At 35.1% G+C, this 17,570-nt stretch overlaps 1 protein-coding gene across 2 annotated transcripts in view; it reads left to right on the top strand.

Moving 5' to 3' along the window:
- Window positions 1-17,570, top strand: part of RNGTT (RNA guanylyltransferase and 5'-phosphatase) — a 369,800-nt gene that overhangs the window by 100,435 nt on the left and 251,795 nt on the right. For both annotated transcript variants that reach the window (XM_055258453.2, XM_055258464.2), the window contains exons 9-10: window positions 12,126-12,261; window positions 16,085-16,156. In XM_055258453.2, the coding sequence (XP_055114428.1) occupies window positions 12,126-12,261; window positions 16,085-16,156 (208 nt within the window). The remainder of the gene's footprint in view (window positions 1-12,125; window positions 12,262-16,084; window positions 16,157-17,570) is intronic.

Genomic DNA, 17,570 nt, shown 5'->3' with positions numbered 1-17,570 from the left:
GGTGTGTGGTCTGTGGGTAACCTTTACCAAGAGTTACCTGTGATTCATTTCTCTATGTTTCAAAATTTCTGTGTTCACTTATCTCTTTCTCTTCTGTGTTCAAAAGGGATGGCTTCCTCTTTCCTGTTTATAGGTTTCTGAAACTAATCCTTTCTGTTTTATTCAGGGTTTTGTTTTATCATTAACTCCAACTCTTAACTCTTCTTTGGATTGTGTAAAGTAGTACTAGTAGCAGCTGTAGTTATAGTGGTAGTAGTTGTAGTCGTAGTACTAATGATATCTAGCTTTAATTAAGTACTTAATTAAGTACTCTGTGCCTTGGACATAATAACAATAGCTGATACTATATTCCTGTGTATTAATCACTGTTCTGGTATCCTTTATATATTAACTCATTTAATTCTTTTAATTTTTAAAATTGTGGTAAATTACACATAAAATTTACATTTTAACCATTTAAAAATATGCAGTTCAGTGGTATTAAGTACATTCATATTGTGTGCAACTGTCACCAACATCTATCTTCAGAACTCTTTGATTTTGTATAACTGAAATTCTATACTCATTAAACAGTAACTTCCTATTCTCCCCATTCCCCTGGCAACCACTGTTCTCCATTCTGTCTCTGATTTTGATTACTCTAGGTACTTCATAGGGAATGATAAAGTGTTTGTCTAGTTGTGACTGGCTAATTTCACTTAGCATAATGCCCTCAAGGTTCATATGCTGTAGCATATATCACAATTTCCTTCCTTTTAAAGGCTGAATATCTTTCCATTTTATGTATATGCTGCATTTTGCTTATTCATCCCTCCGTGGATACTTGGATTGCTTCAGTGGTTTAGCTATCGTGAATAAAGGTGCTGTGGACATGAATGCACTAACTCATTTAATTCTTAAAACTATCTTAGGAGGTGAAGACTTCTGGTGAGGAAACAGACACTTAGTCAAGTAACTTGTGCAAAGTTACACAATTAGTAAGAGCTGGTATGGGATGAATGGTTCTTAACCACTATAGTAGAGTCCCATATAATTTTCTGTGCTGGTACCTTCTCTTTTGCCTATAGATATCTTCACCCCTCTTTGCTATATGTTAACATGTAATTAATGGTATGTAGTACAAATACTTTTAATGCTAATGTTGGCAAATGAACAGTTCATTTTATTTATTAGTGTTTGTTGCATTTTAACTATACTTCAACCCAATTACGAAATGAAATTGAAACTCCCTAAGCTGGATTTTAACACTCCTACTTGCTCCCTGTATGCTTCTCTTTCACCATGATGTGATCATTTGTTATATGTAGTAGCTATATAATTCCTGGACAAGTTGGAGTGATAGAGTGCTTTGACTAGGACCTGTTAATTGGAGTATGGGAGATTTCATGGGAGTTTTGAATAGGAATCTGAAGATATGTATTTTGAGACACGATGGTGTAGTAGTATCGCTACATGGGCTTAGAAACAGACATATACAAATTCCTGAGCAGTGGAGGATGGCAAAATGAGAAGAGAATAAGGAAGTTGCAATTGTGAAGTTAAAGCATATAGTTAGGAGTTGGACCTTCATAATATTGGATGAGATGTTTGGTTCCAGTCTGCCTGCTTGATTTTTAGAGAGCTAGATAGCAAGCACTATTGAGTCTGGAATTACAGGCTCTGGAACTTGGATTTTTCGTCAGAGCCCATAATTATAGCAGTCATACCATTGACAGTTTGCAAATTAATTTTTTAAAATTGTCGAGTAGTTTGGAAAAAATTTGCTCCTTCCTTACACTTGGTATTTAATATGTCATTAATTTTGTGGAATAAGAGAGAGGAATCTAGAAATTGACACTGGGCCCCATACCCTGCCAAACTCTGTCATAGTGTTGCTTTTTAAATTGACAGATTTGCACAAGACTCTAAATCTTGATGGTTGAAGGGACTTTCCTGAAACAGATTTTGAAGACGATTAATAATCTGTTAATAGAAATAAGCACACACGGTACTTTGATAAGGCTTGAGATTTTGTGATTCTTTATGGTAGGTATCTCTACGTCTTCAAAATTTACTTGTGATGAATTAACTGAAATTAAAATGAAAGTTACAGTCTTTTGACTGTTGACTTTCCTATAGACATAATTTACCCAGTACTGTTTATTAAGATTAAACTGTTTAGATAAACAGGACATAGTAAAAAATTTGTGGTAGAAGCCACATATAAAATAAAGATGGCTTATGTAGAAGCCATTTAAATGTTGGCAAATTGTCCAAATCTTCAGTGGCATGCTGCTGGCCTGCCATTTAATATACAGTTAACATTCTAAGATCAAAGACTAGTTAGATTAATTTGACAATTAAATTGGTGGAGAAGTGAATAGGCTTTGCAATTTAAAATTAAATAATACATGTTGTCTGCTTAATTACTGTTGTGTTCATGTAAGTGATCACATAATAGAAGGGAGCTGTGGGCTTAAAGTGAATTTAAGACCATAAAGCCATAATCAGTCACATCTGTTTCATGACTTTAAATTGATATGGTATGAGTGTGAAAGAAGAGCTCATCCTTTGAAGAGGCCTGCTGTGCTTATAGAATCAATAAGTCAAAACAAAAATACCTGTAGGGTTAGAATCTTTTATATTGCCGAATGAAAATTTTGATAGTTTTTGGTAAAGAGATTATGTTAGAGCTATGTTGTTATTTCACTGACTGTTAGCAGCAGTAAAAAGTCAAAAGATGGTTAGACAGTGTTACTGTATGTGTGTGTTCTTTTAAATTTGTTAATGTGAAACTGAGGATCTTAATATGAGTCCGTTGAATTTCCAGGAAGATGACATGAGGTAAAGTCCTCAAGACTGCCCCCTCTTCAGACACAGTTTCAAGTCTGGGCCTCCAGAACTTCTGACCAGCTAGCTTCAATTTGGGGTTCTCACAACCCCCTCTTTGGATTCAATTAATTTGCTAAAGCAACTCACAGAACTCAGGGAAACTTATGTTTACTGGTTTATTATAAAGGATATTACAAAGAATATGGATGAAGAGATGCATAGGATGAAGCATGGGGAAAAGAGTGCAGAGCTTTCATGTCCTCCCTGGATGTGCCACCCTCCAGTAACCTCCACGTGTTCTGCTGTCTGGAAGCTCCCCAAACCCTGTCCTTGGTCTTTTATGGAGGCTTCATTATGTAGGTGTGAGGGAGTAAACCATTGACCATTGGTGATCAACTTAATCTTCAGCCCTTTGTCCTTCCTAGAAGATGTGGGGTGGTGCTGAAAGTCCCAACACTAATCTTGCCATGTTCTTTCCTAGTCCCCATCCTGAAGCTACCTAGGAGCTGCCAACCATCAGTCAACTCATTAATATACAAGAAAGCATCATTTTGGTGTTTCTGAGGATTTCAGGATTTGTATACCAGGAAACGGTTGAAGAACAAATATATATATTTCATAATATCACAAATGCAAACAAAGGATGTTTAAATTATCTGGTCTTTTTCTGAGATTCATTAAGTTTAGATTGTATTTCTATGGAATTATAGTATAAATCATAATTAGGTGCCTCAACTAGCCTCTAAAGCTTACTCCTAAGGTAGCTAAATTACTTATTATGTATATATACTATGAAAAATGACAAAATGTACTGTTTCAACACTGGTAATTAAGCAAACTGCCATTGTAACATAAGAAGTTTATGAAAACTATTTTGAATAATTTAAAAACTTTGGGGAAAACTGGATTTTATAAGATAAGGAGATAGAGACTATTATATAAGGAGATTGTGAAGGGGGTTTTGACACTGATTCTTTATTGTCTAGATGGATTAAACAACTTACTACTCTAAATTTTGCTTTATACCGAAGTGTCACTAGCTTTGATCAGAGTTTTTGTTGGTTCATGAATGGAACTAAGTTAAAGGAGGTGAGAAAGAGAAATACGTTTTTTCTTTTTCTTTTTAAAAGGTTGCGGTAAAATATACTTAAGACTTCTTATTTAAAAAAAAAAGAGTTGAAAGAAACAGGAAAAAAATGGGTTAAAGAAGACATGGGTATATTTGCCTCAAGACAGGCAAAGTGTGCATGAGCCCCATGGGGAAGGAAGAAAGTTGGAGTTTGGCAAGTCAGTTGTTCTTGTATTGTTTTTTGAACACATGACAGGTGTTGGTGAGTAGGGGGCATGGTCTGACCAACTGCTCTTCTGTGAGGAAGGTTTATATATAATATCTGGGAAAGTGGTCTGAATTTTCTTTATAAGAAATTTTAGTATGCTTGAATTTATTTCTGTATACTAATACAACATTGAGAATTAGCTTTCAGGGACTTGTGTGCCAATTCTATTGGGAATAAAAATGAGAAGAAATGTAGCTTGTATAGAAATAGCAGAGGTTTGGTAGTGAATTCTTATGAGAGAAAAGATGTACAAAGTAAACTCTAGAATTAGCATTATACACTTGTCTATGTTGAAGGATGGTAAATAGATCGTGTGTCTCTTGGCATGAAGTTACCAGGTAAAGGGCTAGTATTATGTAACCCTTGGTATTAAGGATATGTTAGGGACATTACAGTGGGATTTCATCATAGGCACATTAAACCTCCTTACATTTAGCTGTATATATTGAGGCAAAAACAACAACAACAAAAAACCCATTAACATCCTTTTTTTTTTTTTTTAAAGTTAAAAAAAATAGAGATGTGGTCTCGCTGTCTTGGCCAGGCTAGTCTTGAACTCCTGGCCTCAAGTGATTCTCCAATTTGGCCTCCCAGAGTGCTAGGATTACAGACGTGTGTCACTATGCCTAGCCTTTTTAGCCTTCTTGACTGTAAGCAATAGAAATCAACTTTGGCTAATTTATGCAAAGGAATAAATAAGGAGAACCACTTTTGGAAAATGGATAGGAATCAAGGGAAGCCAGCAGCAAGGACCAGAGCCACGGTCAGGGCACAGGAACACTTTGATTAGGAAGCCACCATTAGCACTTGCTGACAATGTCTTTGCTGTTGCTATAAATAATTCTGCAACTATTCTTGTGCCTCTTTGTCACTCAAGTTAAAAGTTTTGGGAAAGGGACATGTATAGTCTGGTCTAGATCCTGAGCCTATTTCCAGCCTGCTAGGGGTAGGGAAAATCTGGGCCTTTGGGTTCCATCTAAACTTATGGTGTCCATCATTTCTTCCAAACAAAATGGGACAATTACTGCTTCCTTCTTAAATGCCCCGTGGCTCAGTAAATATATCCAGTTCCTGAAGCCAGAACTTGGAACTTCTCTCATTTTCTCAGTCACATATCCAGTAAATAGCATATTGAATTACTGTCAGTCTACAACTTGAATATCTTGAGTTTATCTATTTATCTCTAAAATTATTGTTACTACTGTCCTAGTCACTGTGATTTCTCACATGGTCTATTACAGAGGCCTTATAATTTCCCTTGTCTACAGATTGGCCCCTATTCTGTTGGGCTGTACATTATGTGGTGATGAACTTTTAAAAATGCAGATGAGATTATGTCATTAGTTTGCTTAAAACATTTTAGTGGTCTGCATCTATTTACCTCCCATCTCTCAGTTCGAGTCCACCCTTTTATTTTGTATTAGCGGCTGGGATTTTGCAACCTACATTTCCGAGACTCCCTTGCCAGCTTGCTTCCTGTTGAGTTTTACCACTGGGAGCACAGGCAGGAATTTGGAAGGTGAGAGAAGGGACTACTCTTATTTCCAGTTTCTGTAAGGACACCTCCAACAGCAAAGGACAACTATTACTCCATTCTCCAACTTCTTTTGTCACTATCTGCACCAGTCTTGCTGTTCCCTCTCAGAGATGCCAGCTTCTGGGCAGGGCATCCTAGGTAGATAGAGTGCCACTTGTATCACTTCCTAACCTGCTGGACTTTGTTCCATTAGTGGTTTGACCATCCTCTATTGGACACCTGTTCATAGAGATTCAAACTTAAGCTACAGGGCCATTTGTGGCCACCTCCTTAGAGGTTAGAGCATCCTGCCACATGGACCTCTTTCACCTTCTTCCGGGCATAGCCCTATAATGCTTTTCTTCCAAGCTCCTAGCTTTTCAATAACAGACCTCTTTCATTTTGTTTCCCTAGTCCTGCAGGTCATAGTGCTTCCTGCAACTATTAATCTGAGTTATTTCAGCCTTCCTGTTCTATGTTCTCAGCTTTCCAGTATCTTTGTAAGCAATGTGCTGTATTATATCTCCTGGGTTTGAATTCTGCATTATGGTTTCTGTTTGTCTCATACAAGTAGTTTTTTTGTTTTCTAAGATAAAGTTAAAAAAAAAAGTTAAAATAACTGGTAGCTGGGGGTGGGGGGATTAAAAAAATTTTCAGACTGAGTACGGTGACTCATGCCTGTAATCCCAGCACTTTTGGAGGCTGAGGTGGGAGGATTGCTTGAGCCCAGGAGTTTGAGGCTGCAATGAGCTATGTTCACACCACTGCACTCCAGCCTGGGTGACAGAGTGAGATCCTGTCTCAGAAAAAAAAAAAAAGTTTACATAATTCCTATTTCTCTGTTACTTCTTTAGTCTCATACCATACCATTTTTCTGCTTTCTCTTTAAACTTGAGTATTCTGAACCTTTTTTAGTTACCAGAACATTGCTGCATTCTATCTTGTCTGAAGGACATTGCACCTACTAGTCTGGGTACTCCAACCCTCCCGTGCCTCATTTCTCTTCCTCTCTCACATTACAACCCATGCTGGGTTGACTCCTACATATTGAATGTGAGCGGTAGTACACTGTAGAGGGTGTACAAATAAACTATTGTCTAAGTTTTAGTATCAGCATTGCTGTTGTGTCAGCGTTATGACATTGGGCAAGTTACTTATGTGTGTCTCAATTTCCTCATCTGGAAAATGGGGATAATAATTTTACTGACCTGGTAAGGTTGTTGTAAGGATTAAATGAGTTAATAAAAGTGCTCTTTTCTTCAGAACGTAGTAATTGCTCAGTAAGTGTAACCTGTTGTTATTATCAGCTATGCATGAATTCCTCTGGAATGCCTTCCATGATCTCCAAACTCTGACAGGCTCTACCTTTGTAGGCTCCTGTAATAGCTTCTACTTCACTGTTCTAATACGTATTATGGTTGGAATTATTTAATATCTTGTTTTCTTGTTAAGAGTGTAAATGATATGAAGTTGAGAAGAGAGTCTGTGCCATTTGCTGTTGTAACCCTAGCATCTAGTACTGCCTAGCATCTCGACTAGCTCCAGGTCGGCCCTTTAACTTATATTTTAAAAATTAATTGATTAAAAAGTTTAAGAGAAAAGCCATAATAAGTTTGATAGGGGCTAGGAAAAATGGATAGACAGAGAGATGGTGGCGAAATAAATCAATGTAAATGATCAGCTTTTCTGTTTTTATTGCCCATCAAAAGGCTCTAGTATGGAGGCTGTATGATAGAAGAAGAGGAATATCTGTTGTTTTGAAGCCACTGTAGTACAAAGAACAAGGGTTAGAATCCTGTCTTAATTCATTGCCACTTTGCAAAGGGAAAATGTTTCTCTGGGTCTGATTATAGACTACATTTCCGGCTTGGTGGCTTTTTCCCCCCTTGTAGCTTTAATTTTGCCCCCTGTGTCTAAAAGCAATTTGTGTTTATTTCTAAAAATTTTAAAAATACAGAAAAGCATAATGAGGAAAGCAAATATCATTGATAATTCTATTACATAGAGATGGGGCAGCTCTTACTATTTTGGTATAGGCTTTACTCTCTATATTTATGATATACATACAGTTTTGTCCTCCTGTCCTCTGTAATTATTTAATATATTCTGGTTTTAAACTTGCTTTTTTCCCACTAAATATATTGTAAATTTCTTTCCATATTAATTAATATTTTTATCATTGTTTAAAAAATGCTTGACTAGTATGCTTTTACATGAATATGCAATATTTATTTTACCTATTTGCTGAATGATGGACATTTGAGTTTTTACCCTTTCACTGTTACAAAATATTATGATGAACTTTGTTATACATACAGCCTTGCTTAACAAATATTGAATGCCTTCCTTTAGTGTTTATTCAGATAGACTGTGCAAGATACGTAAGCTGTGAGAAAGAACAAAATGGATAGGATTTCTGCCTTCATAGAGTATGAGATAAATTCCTAAATTGATGATCAGAGTTGGGTCTAAATTGGTGATAACTGTACATTACAAGGAGTTTAAGGACCATTTTACTCTCAGACTACTAGGAGGAATGTGAATTAGGACTCTAAGGTGGTATTAGTTACCATTGTTTTCCGTCAGTTTTCCTTCTCTTTAATTATGTACTTCCTAATTTTATTAATATATATTTGGTTGTTTTACTTAATTATATATCTCACATCTCAGTGACTGCTCTGAAAGATTATTTCCAGTTTTGGTAGAAAACCTGCATTTACAGTAAAGTAGTCTATAAATCTGGCTTTTCTGTAATCCATATACCTTTGGTATATATACTTTAGCATTTTCTATCTGGGAAACGTATACTGAATTAAATTTTGCCTTTTAATGGGAATGAATATAATACAAATACCTATTGATAATTCTGAATATTAAATTTGCAGTTGAGATAATTTCCTAATTAATAGGAAATTATATTGCACCATAGTTATATACTAAGGCAGCATCTGACAGTTTGTGAGGTAGTTGCCTCTTTTTAAAGAATCTGGCTGCTTGGCCGGGCGCGGTGGCTCACGCTTGTAATCCCAGCACTTTGGGAGGCCGAGGTGGGCGGATCACGAGGTCAGGAGATCGAGACCACGGTGAAACCCCGTCTCTACTAAAAATACAAAAAATGAGCCGGGCGTGGTGGCGGGCGCCTGTAGTCCCAGCTACTTGGAGAGGCTGAGGCAGGAGAATGGCGTGAACCCGGGAGGCGGAGCTTGCAGTGAGCTGAGATCGCGCCACTGCACTCCAGCCTGGGCGACAGAGCGAGACTCCGTCTCAAAAAAAAAAAAAAAAAAAAAAGAAAAGGTCTGATACTAACGTGTGTGTGTGTGTGTAAAATAAATATATCTTCACCCTGGGATAATACCTATTCTATTTAAACATTAAATTTAAAATTCTCAATTTCTGGGCAGTCAGTGAAAGGGGAAATATAATTTCAGTTATCATTATTACATGATCATAAGAGTAAATCGTTTCTTTTTTCTGAATTCTAACATTTATTAGCTTAAGTCAGCTTTTCTCAAATTGTAAGTATAGAACACCAATTCTGTCAAATTTTAACAGATATCAGGATTAAGTTTAGGAAACAATGGACTAAATAAGATGAACAGATTTATTTATATATTTTATCATAACTTTAAATATCCTAATATATATCTTGACTTTCTAAGAGAAAGATACAATGGTTTCCTAACTTGTTTGCCTTGAAATACCCTTTTGGTGAATATCAACTTTGCAAAATGCCAGCCTAAGTCCTTAACAACATGATGGGTTGTGTGTCTTCCATGCCATTTTTGCAGACGATGTCATCATTGCTTTTTATTTGATCTTCCCTTTTGTTGATTTAAATTCCTTTTGAAACATAATCCAAGGCAAAGCTTACTTCTTCCAAGTAGCTTAGATTCTGTCTATCCACCCGAAATTGCTGCTTTTGAAAAGCATGTGCCAGAGGGCCTTGCGAACTAAGTATTCCTGTTGTCTGTGTGCTGGCTGGCCTGGCATTTGGTCTAGGAGTCTTTCAGGTACACAGTCAGTCCAGACTGAGGCTGAATTTATTTTTCCTAGTGAAACCTGAGTCCCCACACTCCCCATCTACTAGGGCTGCAGCTATTATAGCAAGGGCCTGAGCTCTCCATCTGCTCCCCAGACACCTGCTGGAACTAATTATCATTATTATTAAAACTTTTAAAAAATTTTTTTCGTGGCACTATTCACAATAGCAAAGACTTGGAACCAACCCAAATGTCCAACAACGATAGACTGGATTAAGAAAATGTGGCACATACACACTATGGAATACTGTGCAGCCATAAAAAATGATGAGTTCATGTCCTTTGTAGGGACATGGATGAAGCTGGAAACCATCATTCTCAGTAAACTATCGCAAGGACAAAAAACCAAACACCGCATGTTCTCACTCATAGGTGGGAATTGAACAATGAGAACACATGGACACAGGAAGGGGAACATCACACTGTGGGGACTGTTGTGGGGTGGGGGGAGAGGGGAGGGACAGCATTAGGAGATATACCTAATGCTAAATGACGAGTTACTGGGTGTAGCACAACAACATTGCACATGGATACATATGTAACAAACCTGCACATTGTGCACATGTACCCTAAAACTTACAAAGTATAATAATAATTAAAAAAAAATAAAATAAAAAAAGAAAATTTGAAAAAAAAAATTTTTTTTCTGTTATGTTGCCTTTTTTCCTTTCCTTTTTCTTTTTTCACTTTTTTTTTTTGGAACTGATTATTTTGGAAACAGCAAAGAACAACATACTTCACAGTCTAATTCAAAAACATAAGCCCCTTTGGTCTTCCATGCTGCTCTTTTCCATTTTGTTTGTACGCTTGTTTTCCCTTCATCAGCTCTCCTATTTCTCCTCACCTATCCTAAACATGTGTACTTTGCTCTTCAGAACATTGGTTTGTGGTTAGCCAGTTATCCACTATTATATTAGCTTCCATATACTCTGTTAGCTTGCATCTCTTCATTTAATATTTCTTCTGTCCCCTAATCTTAACTTGATTCAGCTGCATCTTTCAGTCGTTGCTGCCCTTTTTTTTGGACATACCTCAGGTACTTTGTGGGTAGGAGGTTGCACAGTCTGGTCAGTGTTCTCTGGTACCTCCAGACTACTGTTCTTCCAGTCTTTCATTTAACACCAAACACCAAACAAAAACAGCCTAGCAAAATGATTCTGTTTCTTTGAGTCTTATGCCTTTTAACTTTCTAATCTTTTTCACTATAAATTTTTTCTCATTCTTTGAAGACTTTGGTTCCTGGATATGATCTTCATTTTCACCCCAAGTTGTCTTATTATCCATTTGGTAGTTTAGCTTCCCAGATTGTAATGTCCTCAACTTCAATCCATCTTGACTTTATATGTGGTGTGAAATAGAACTCCATTCTTGATTTGCTGATGAGAAATCAGTGATGATAACCTGACCATTTGAAGAATGACAGGTTAAGTGTATGAATTCCCCCATATATTGATTGAGTTTAAGAAGATAAGAGCTAATTGAAAATCTTATGGCTGTTTAAAAATATTTTAATTTTATAGTCATAAATGAGAAGAAAAGTTATACCTGATATTGTGGTACCTGGCTATATCATGATAGTGATTCAAAGAGAGGGATTAGCTGTTTTGCTAACAGGTATGGTAGAAAGAGCACTGGATAATTTAAAGTCTGGCAAATGGCAAATCACTTAATGTTTTTCACTGCTTTTTTCTGTTTTGAAGTGGAGAGAATACCTAATCCATATAGTTATTGAACTAATAAAATACATTTACATATGTCTATATGTGTGTTTTGTAAACTTTGTAAGGCTTCAATGTTTCAGATCTCATAAAAATTAGAGAACCATTCTCTGTTAGGATGGATTCATAAGGTTACTCCTGAACATCACATTATCTCCATAAAAAACTTAGATTTCCCTATACTCTGTGTTTTCTATAGGAAATGAAAAAAGTTAAAAAAATTATTATTTGTGGACTAGGCGTGGTGGCTCGTCCCTGTAATCCCAGTACTTTGGGAGGCTGAGGTGGGCAGATCACTTGAGGCCAGGAGTTTGCGACCAACATAGTGAAACCCCATCTTTACTAAAAAAAAGAAAAACAAACAAACAAACAAATTAGCTGTGCATGGTGGCACACACCTGTGATTCCAGCTACTCTGGAGGCTGAGGCACAAGAATTGCTTGAACCTGGGAGGTGGAGGTTGCAGTGAGCCAAGATTGTGCCACTGTACTCCATCCAGCCTGGGCAACAGAGCAAGACTCTGTCTCCCAAAAAAAAAAAAAAGAAAATTATTATTTGTGATACTTTAATCTACATGATAGAGAGACTCTAGTGAACATTAGTCTACAGATGTTTAAGGTCTGTGGAAACCAGTTTGTTATTTCTCATGACGCTGTTCTTGATATTATACTTTAAATGTTAGCTTTTAATGTTTCATTTGCAGGTACATGATGTTGATTGATGGCACAAATGAAGTTTTTATGATTGATAGAGACAATTCAGTATTTCATGTTTCAAATCTGGAATTTCCATTTCGTAAAGATCTTCGTATGCATTTATCAAATACTCTCTTGGATGGCGTAAGTCATATTTATGTATACTATAAAACTAAACATTGCCATTTTTATTTTCCTTGTAAGTAAATGTGTATTTCTGTTGGTTAAGAAATTTCAAATGAAATCTAACTTTTTTTTTTTTTTGAGACAGAGTCTGTCTCTGTCACCCAGGCTGGAGTCCAATGGCATGAGCTCGGCTCACTGCAACCTTTGCCTCCTGGGTTCAAGTTATTCTCCTGCCTTAGCCTCCCCAGTAGCTGGGATTACAGGCATGCGCCACCACGCCCAGCTAATTTTTGCATTTTTAGTAGAGAAGGGGTTTCACATGTTGGTCAGGCTGGTCTCGAACTCCTGACCTTGTGATCCACCCACCTCGGCCTCCCAAAGTGCTGGGATTACAGGCATGAGCCACTGCGCCCGGCCAAATCTAACTTTTATTAGGATGTTAAGTGTCATTTATTTCTTATGTGTACTTACATTGAATTAAGGTCCTTTTAAAGAGGGATCTGCCAACTGAATCTTTGAACATAAGTAAGACTTCGAGATATTTTCTTTAGTGGAGAAATTTGTTAAAGATATGTAAAGTGTGTTAAATGAGTGCCCTGGTCAATATGTATACATATGGATAGTTATATAATTTTGCATGAAGAGAAACAAATGTTACATGTGATTAGTAATTTGTCTTTTTTCCCACACTTAGCAATGTGTTTTGGACATGTTTTTCACATAAATGTCTGAATGGTTTACCATTGTATATATAGAGACCATAAATTGGGGTTTCCAAACTATCTTGATTGTGAAAATTGTAGGGTTAAAAAATTGCTTGTTTAAAATATGACCCTTGCCAATAGCATATCCTAGACCATATGAATTGGAATCTCCCAGGGGCCTACATGTCCATACAGGTGACCAAGTGATTATAATTAGGCAAGTTTGAGAAACAGTTCTGCAATTTATTTAACCAGTTCCCTTTTGTTGGACATTTTGATTTTTGTATTTTTTCCTGTATCTAGTAAATTTTCATTCCTATGACAGCATGTGTAACAAAATACCACTTTCTAATAAAAATGATATATATACATATGTACATGTATATGTATCTCTGTATATAGATTTAACTGTCATATTATAGTTAATGTGACTGGCACCCTTGGAGTTATATAGTACATAAAAGTCATAGTCATTTGTGGCAGCTCTGGTAGTTGGTTCATGGGAACAGCAGGAACATTTTAGTTTTTGTTATCTTTATTTAAGGTACTTTTTTTAGCATTATAATTAATAAAATATAAGAAAGGAAAAGACTCAAGTAATAGCATTTGTCAAAGTTTAGTCTAGTTTATAATTGAACTAATGTTTGTTGAGTGCCTATTATGAGTTGCTATACCAAGAGTACGGGTATTGCTTAGAGGGTTGAGGAGAAGGCCTCACCCTTGAAACATTTTACTTAATTGAGTAGGGTGGAGAATGAATGCTAATGATGGAAGAGACCTTTGAATAAAACAGTAACCCAAAGAGAGGTATTTAAGTCCTGAGGTAGTTTAGAGGAGAAATAAATCACATCTAGTTAGTCAGGAACTAAATATGTTTTATGTAGGAGTTGGCATTAGAAACAGAAAGATTTCTATAGAAAGATTTTTGATGGACGTGGGCTAAGGGCATTCTAGGTAGGAAATAATGCTTAAAAATTAGATATTTAACCATCTGCAGATTTAACTTAGCAATACTATTTATTTCACCTCAAACTTGGATAACTGAGAGCAGCATAATAGATTTTTGTGAAGTTTTAAAAATAGCAATATGATTCATGATGTCAATTTACTTGGGCTAGAATTATAGTTGCCATATCTGTTTTTTTTGGTTAGTTAATTAAAACAGTCCTCTGTAGTTTCCTGTTTCTTCTACATTTTCATGTGCAAATTGTTTTTGTAAAATTCCAAATCCAAGAATAATTCAAACCACCTAATTGTCTGTCAGATGTGAGCATTGAAGCTTTTGTTTTGCTTTGCTTAACTATGTTCTTTGACCTATAAAATGTGGAAAATAGGAATTTAGAAATATTGCATTAATTCACCTGAAACACATCAGTGAAATTTAATCAAATTAATATTGAGACTAAGATAAGAATATAGCAGTTAATCATTAAAGTTAATAGCAAGAATTTTGGAAAAATTCCATGTCTTTTTCAACTATTAATTTTTAATAAAACACTGCATGCTTATTGTTGAAATTTTAGAAAGTCTGTAAACTTAAAGTAGAGAAAATTAACAATCAAGAAGAGATGACATTTTGTATTTTGATGTTAAAAGGAAATATCCTTTTAGTAACTTCGTTGTGCTAATAATTATATAACATGTATAACCAATATGTATATAGCTGACATTTAATATATGTTGTGTATCTGGGGTTCTGTTATTCCTCTTCAATCTGAAGAACTGCTTTTAGGATTTCTTTTTTTTTTTAATTTAGTTCTTTTTTAAAAAAAATTGAGATACAATTTACATACTGTGAAATTCACTATTTTAAGATGTTCAATCCAGTGGTTTTTAGTCTTTTCCACAAGGTCATAAAATCAAGACCACTATCTAATTCCAGAACATTTCATCACCTATATGGACTGTGATGATTAGAACCAAGGGAGCCTTATATGAAAGATTTCAAGGAATGAGTTACAGAGATGAGCCTTGAAGGCCCACAGGTTTTGAAAACCCTTCAGTGGTTCCCTGTTCCTCATAGCACAAAAGCCAAACTATTCAGTATAATATTCTTTATATCTGAAGCATGCCTGTGTCTTCAGTCTCATCTTTGATTGTGATTGCTAATCACAAATACTCAGCTTTGGACAATTTACCCCAAGCCATCTTTTTTCATGCCTTTGTTATACCATTTGGCCTATCCAGGATCCTGTTGGAAAATATACTCTGCATCTTTCAGGATGCAGCTAATGGTCATGTACCTTATTACCAAACTTTCTCTTATTCTTCAAGTAGAAATAACTACACTCCTTGTACTTAGGCTTAGGTAATGCTTTCTTATAAAAACAAAATACATTTTTCCTAAATCATGTATTTTTTTGTAATTTTAGATGGTTGTACATGGAATTTCTGTTATAAAATTAGAAGCAAGAAAACCTATCTGGTTTCCAAGTAAGAATATGAGGAAAGAAACATAATTTTAGGTCAAAAACGTATTAATAATTAAAATTTTATGTAATACTGCATTTTATACCTGTAGTCATCCTTTAATGTCATTATCTTGTTCTGTCAGACTGCAGATTTTTTTTTACTTTTTAATGGCTATGGTAGATTTGCAGTGATCTGTTCATACTCTCTTGCCCCGTTCCCTTTGATCAAAGCCTAGTAAAGTGGTATGAAACCAAGAAAGGCCACATGGCTCACATGGGAATTAAATCTATAATGAGGGTGCTATTTATTGTCATAGATTTTATGATTAAAGTAATTGATGTATAACAAAATTTAAAGCATTAATGATTAAACAAAAATATTTTTAAAAAAGATCCTGACTTTTAGAATTTAAAATTTGTAGTCTCCTACCCATAATTGTCGCTTAGTAATTCAAGCATAAAGCAAAATGTAGCATGGAAATTCAAATATAAAAAATATGATGAGATATTGTCAGGTGATTCTATTTCAGTATAGAATAAATGCATGATGGGGATGGGGGGCTAACAGTTTATTGATATGATCTGGGTACAAGTGTGTTCACTGTGAAATTTCATCAGGTTATATATTTATGGTTTATGTGCTTACTGTGTGTATGCCATATTTCAGCTAAATTAAAAAAGTTGTAATTAAAGTATGAAGAAACTTACCTTCTTTTCTCTTTCAAGGAGATGATTATTGACAGAGTAAATGGACAGGCTGTTCCTAGATATTTGATATATGACATAATTAAATTCAATGTAAGTACCTATAATTTATAAAATACAAGTTATTACTGAAATAATGAATGTATTTTTGACAAATAGTCTTTGGTGCTGCCTTAGAGATAGTAGGAAAGAAAATTTGTGACTCAGGTTACTCACTGGGTATCTTTTTGTTAATCCTTTTATATCTCCTTTTCTTTCTCTTATTGTTAATTTTCACACATTTCTTTGTTTTAGGTTTCTTTAACTTGCAAGTGAGTAAAGAATAATGGCTTAACTCTGATAAAATAAGACAGCATTTCATAAAATGAAAATTTCTGATTTTAATTATCCTGTACTTGATTTTTTTCTTTTAAATCTCATGAGTTTATTTCTGTCACCAAAACAGCAACAAAACAAAAGAGAAACTGATTATGAGCTGTTGAATGGGTAATAAATTGCAGTATTAATTCAGGATTGCATTAATCCAGGTTATTAAAAGGCATTTTTTTCCTGGACATTTTTAATGCACACATCTAATTTTTTGATTGAATTTCTGTGTTTAAAACAAAGAGCTTCAAATTTAAGAGCCTCAGGGCCAGAAAACATCAAGTTTTATTTTGTTCTGTTTGACTGTATTCCTCAAAAGTAATGCTTTCCAGAATTGGCTTAATCTTATCACAGATCTTGGAATAGCATTCATTGGCCTATAACTAGACATAAGGGGTGGCGGGGTGGCTTTGTTTCTTTGTGAGTAGGTAAGTTCTGTCTCCTTTACTTCTTGACACTGAGCTCTGCTTTAATACATGTTCAGTCTGGGCTTACTCTCATTTCTTAGCTGAGTACTCTGTCTTAGATAGCAGTTTTCTAATACTTTTTAAAAATATGAAAAATTTCACCATATAGAAGAGTCTAAAAAATAATATAAGGAATACTCATGTACTGACCACCTAGATTTGTTAAAACTTCATACTTTTGGTCCACTTTCTTTTTAATAAGACATGATTCAGTACGAATCCAATAGAAGTTTCTTAGTTACACCTCTCTCCTATTCTCAAATCTCTTGCCCAGAATCAGCCTCTACCCTGAATTTGGTGTGTTTATTGTTCCCATGAATGTTTCAGATACTTTTACTATCTATGTGTGTATCCATAAAATATATATGATATTCTTTTGCAAGGTTTCTGGTGTTATATAAATGTTATTGTACTATACCTTTGCTGACCTTTGCTCAACAAGATAATGTTGAGATTTATTTGTACTAATACGTCTAGATTTAGTTCATTCACTTTAATTACCATTGAGTATTAAATTGTATAAATATACAGAATTTATCCTTTTTCCTTTTGATGAACATTAAGGTTTCCATTTTTTGCTTTTATATTACTACTGTATTGAACAATTTTATGTTTTTTTCTTGTGCACACGTGAAAATTTCGCTAGGACAGTTGTTCCCATTCTTGGAATGTAA

Source organism: Symphalangus syndactylus, chromosome 2, assembly GCF_028878055.3.
Source record: "Symphalangus syndactylus isolate Jambi chromosome 2, NHGRI_mSymSyn1-v2.1_pri, whole genome shotgun sequence".
NCBI lineage: Eukaryota > Metazoa > Chordata > Mammalia > Primates > Hylobatidae > Symphalangus > Symphalangus syndactylus.
The sequence above is the reverse complement of the archived record's forward strand: the minus strand, read 5'-3'. Positions and strand labels throughout refer to the sequence as shown.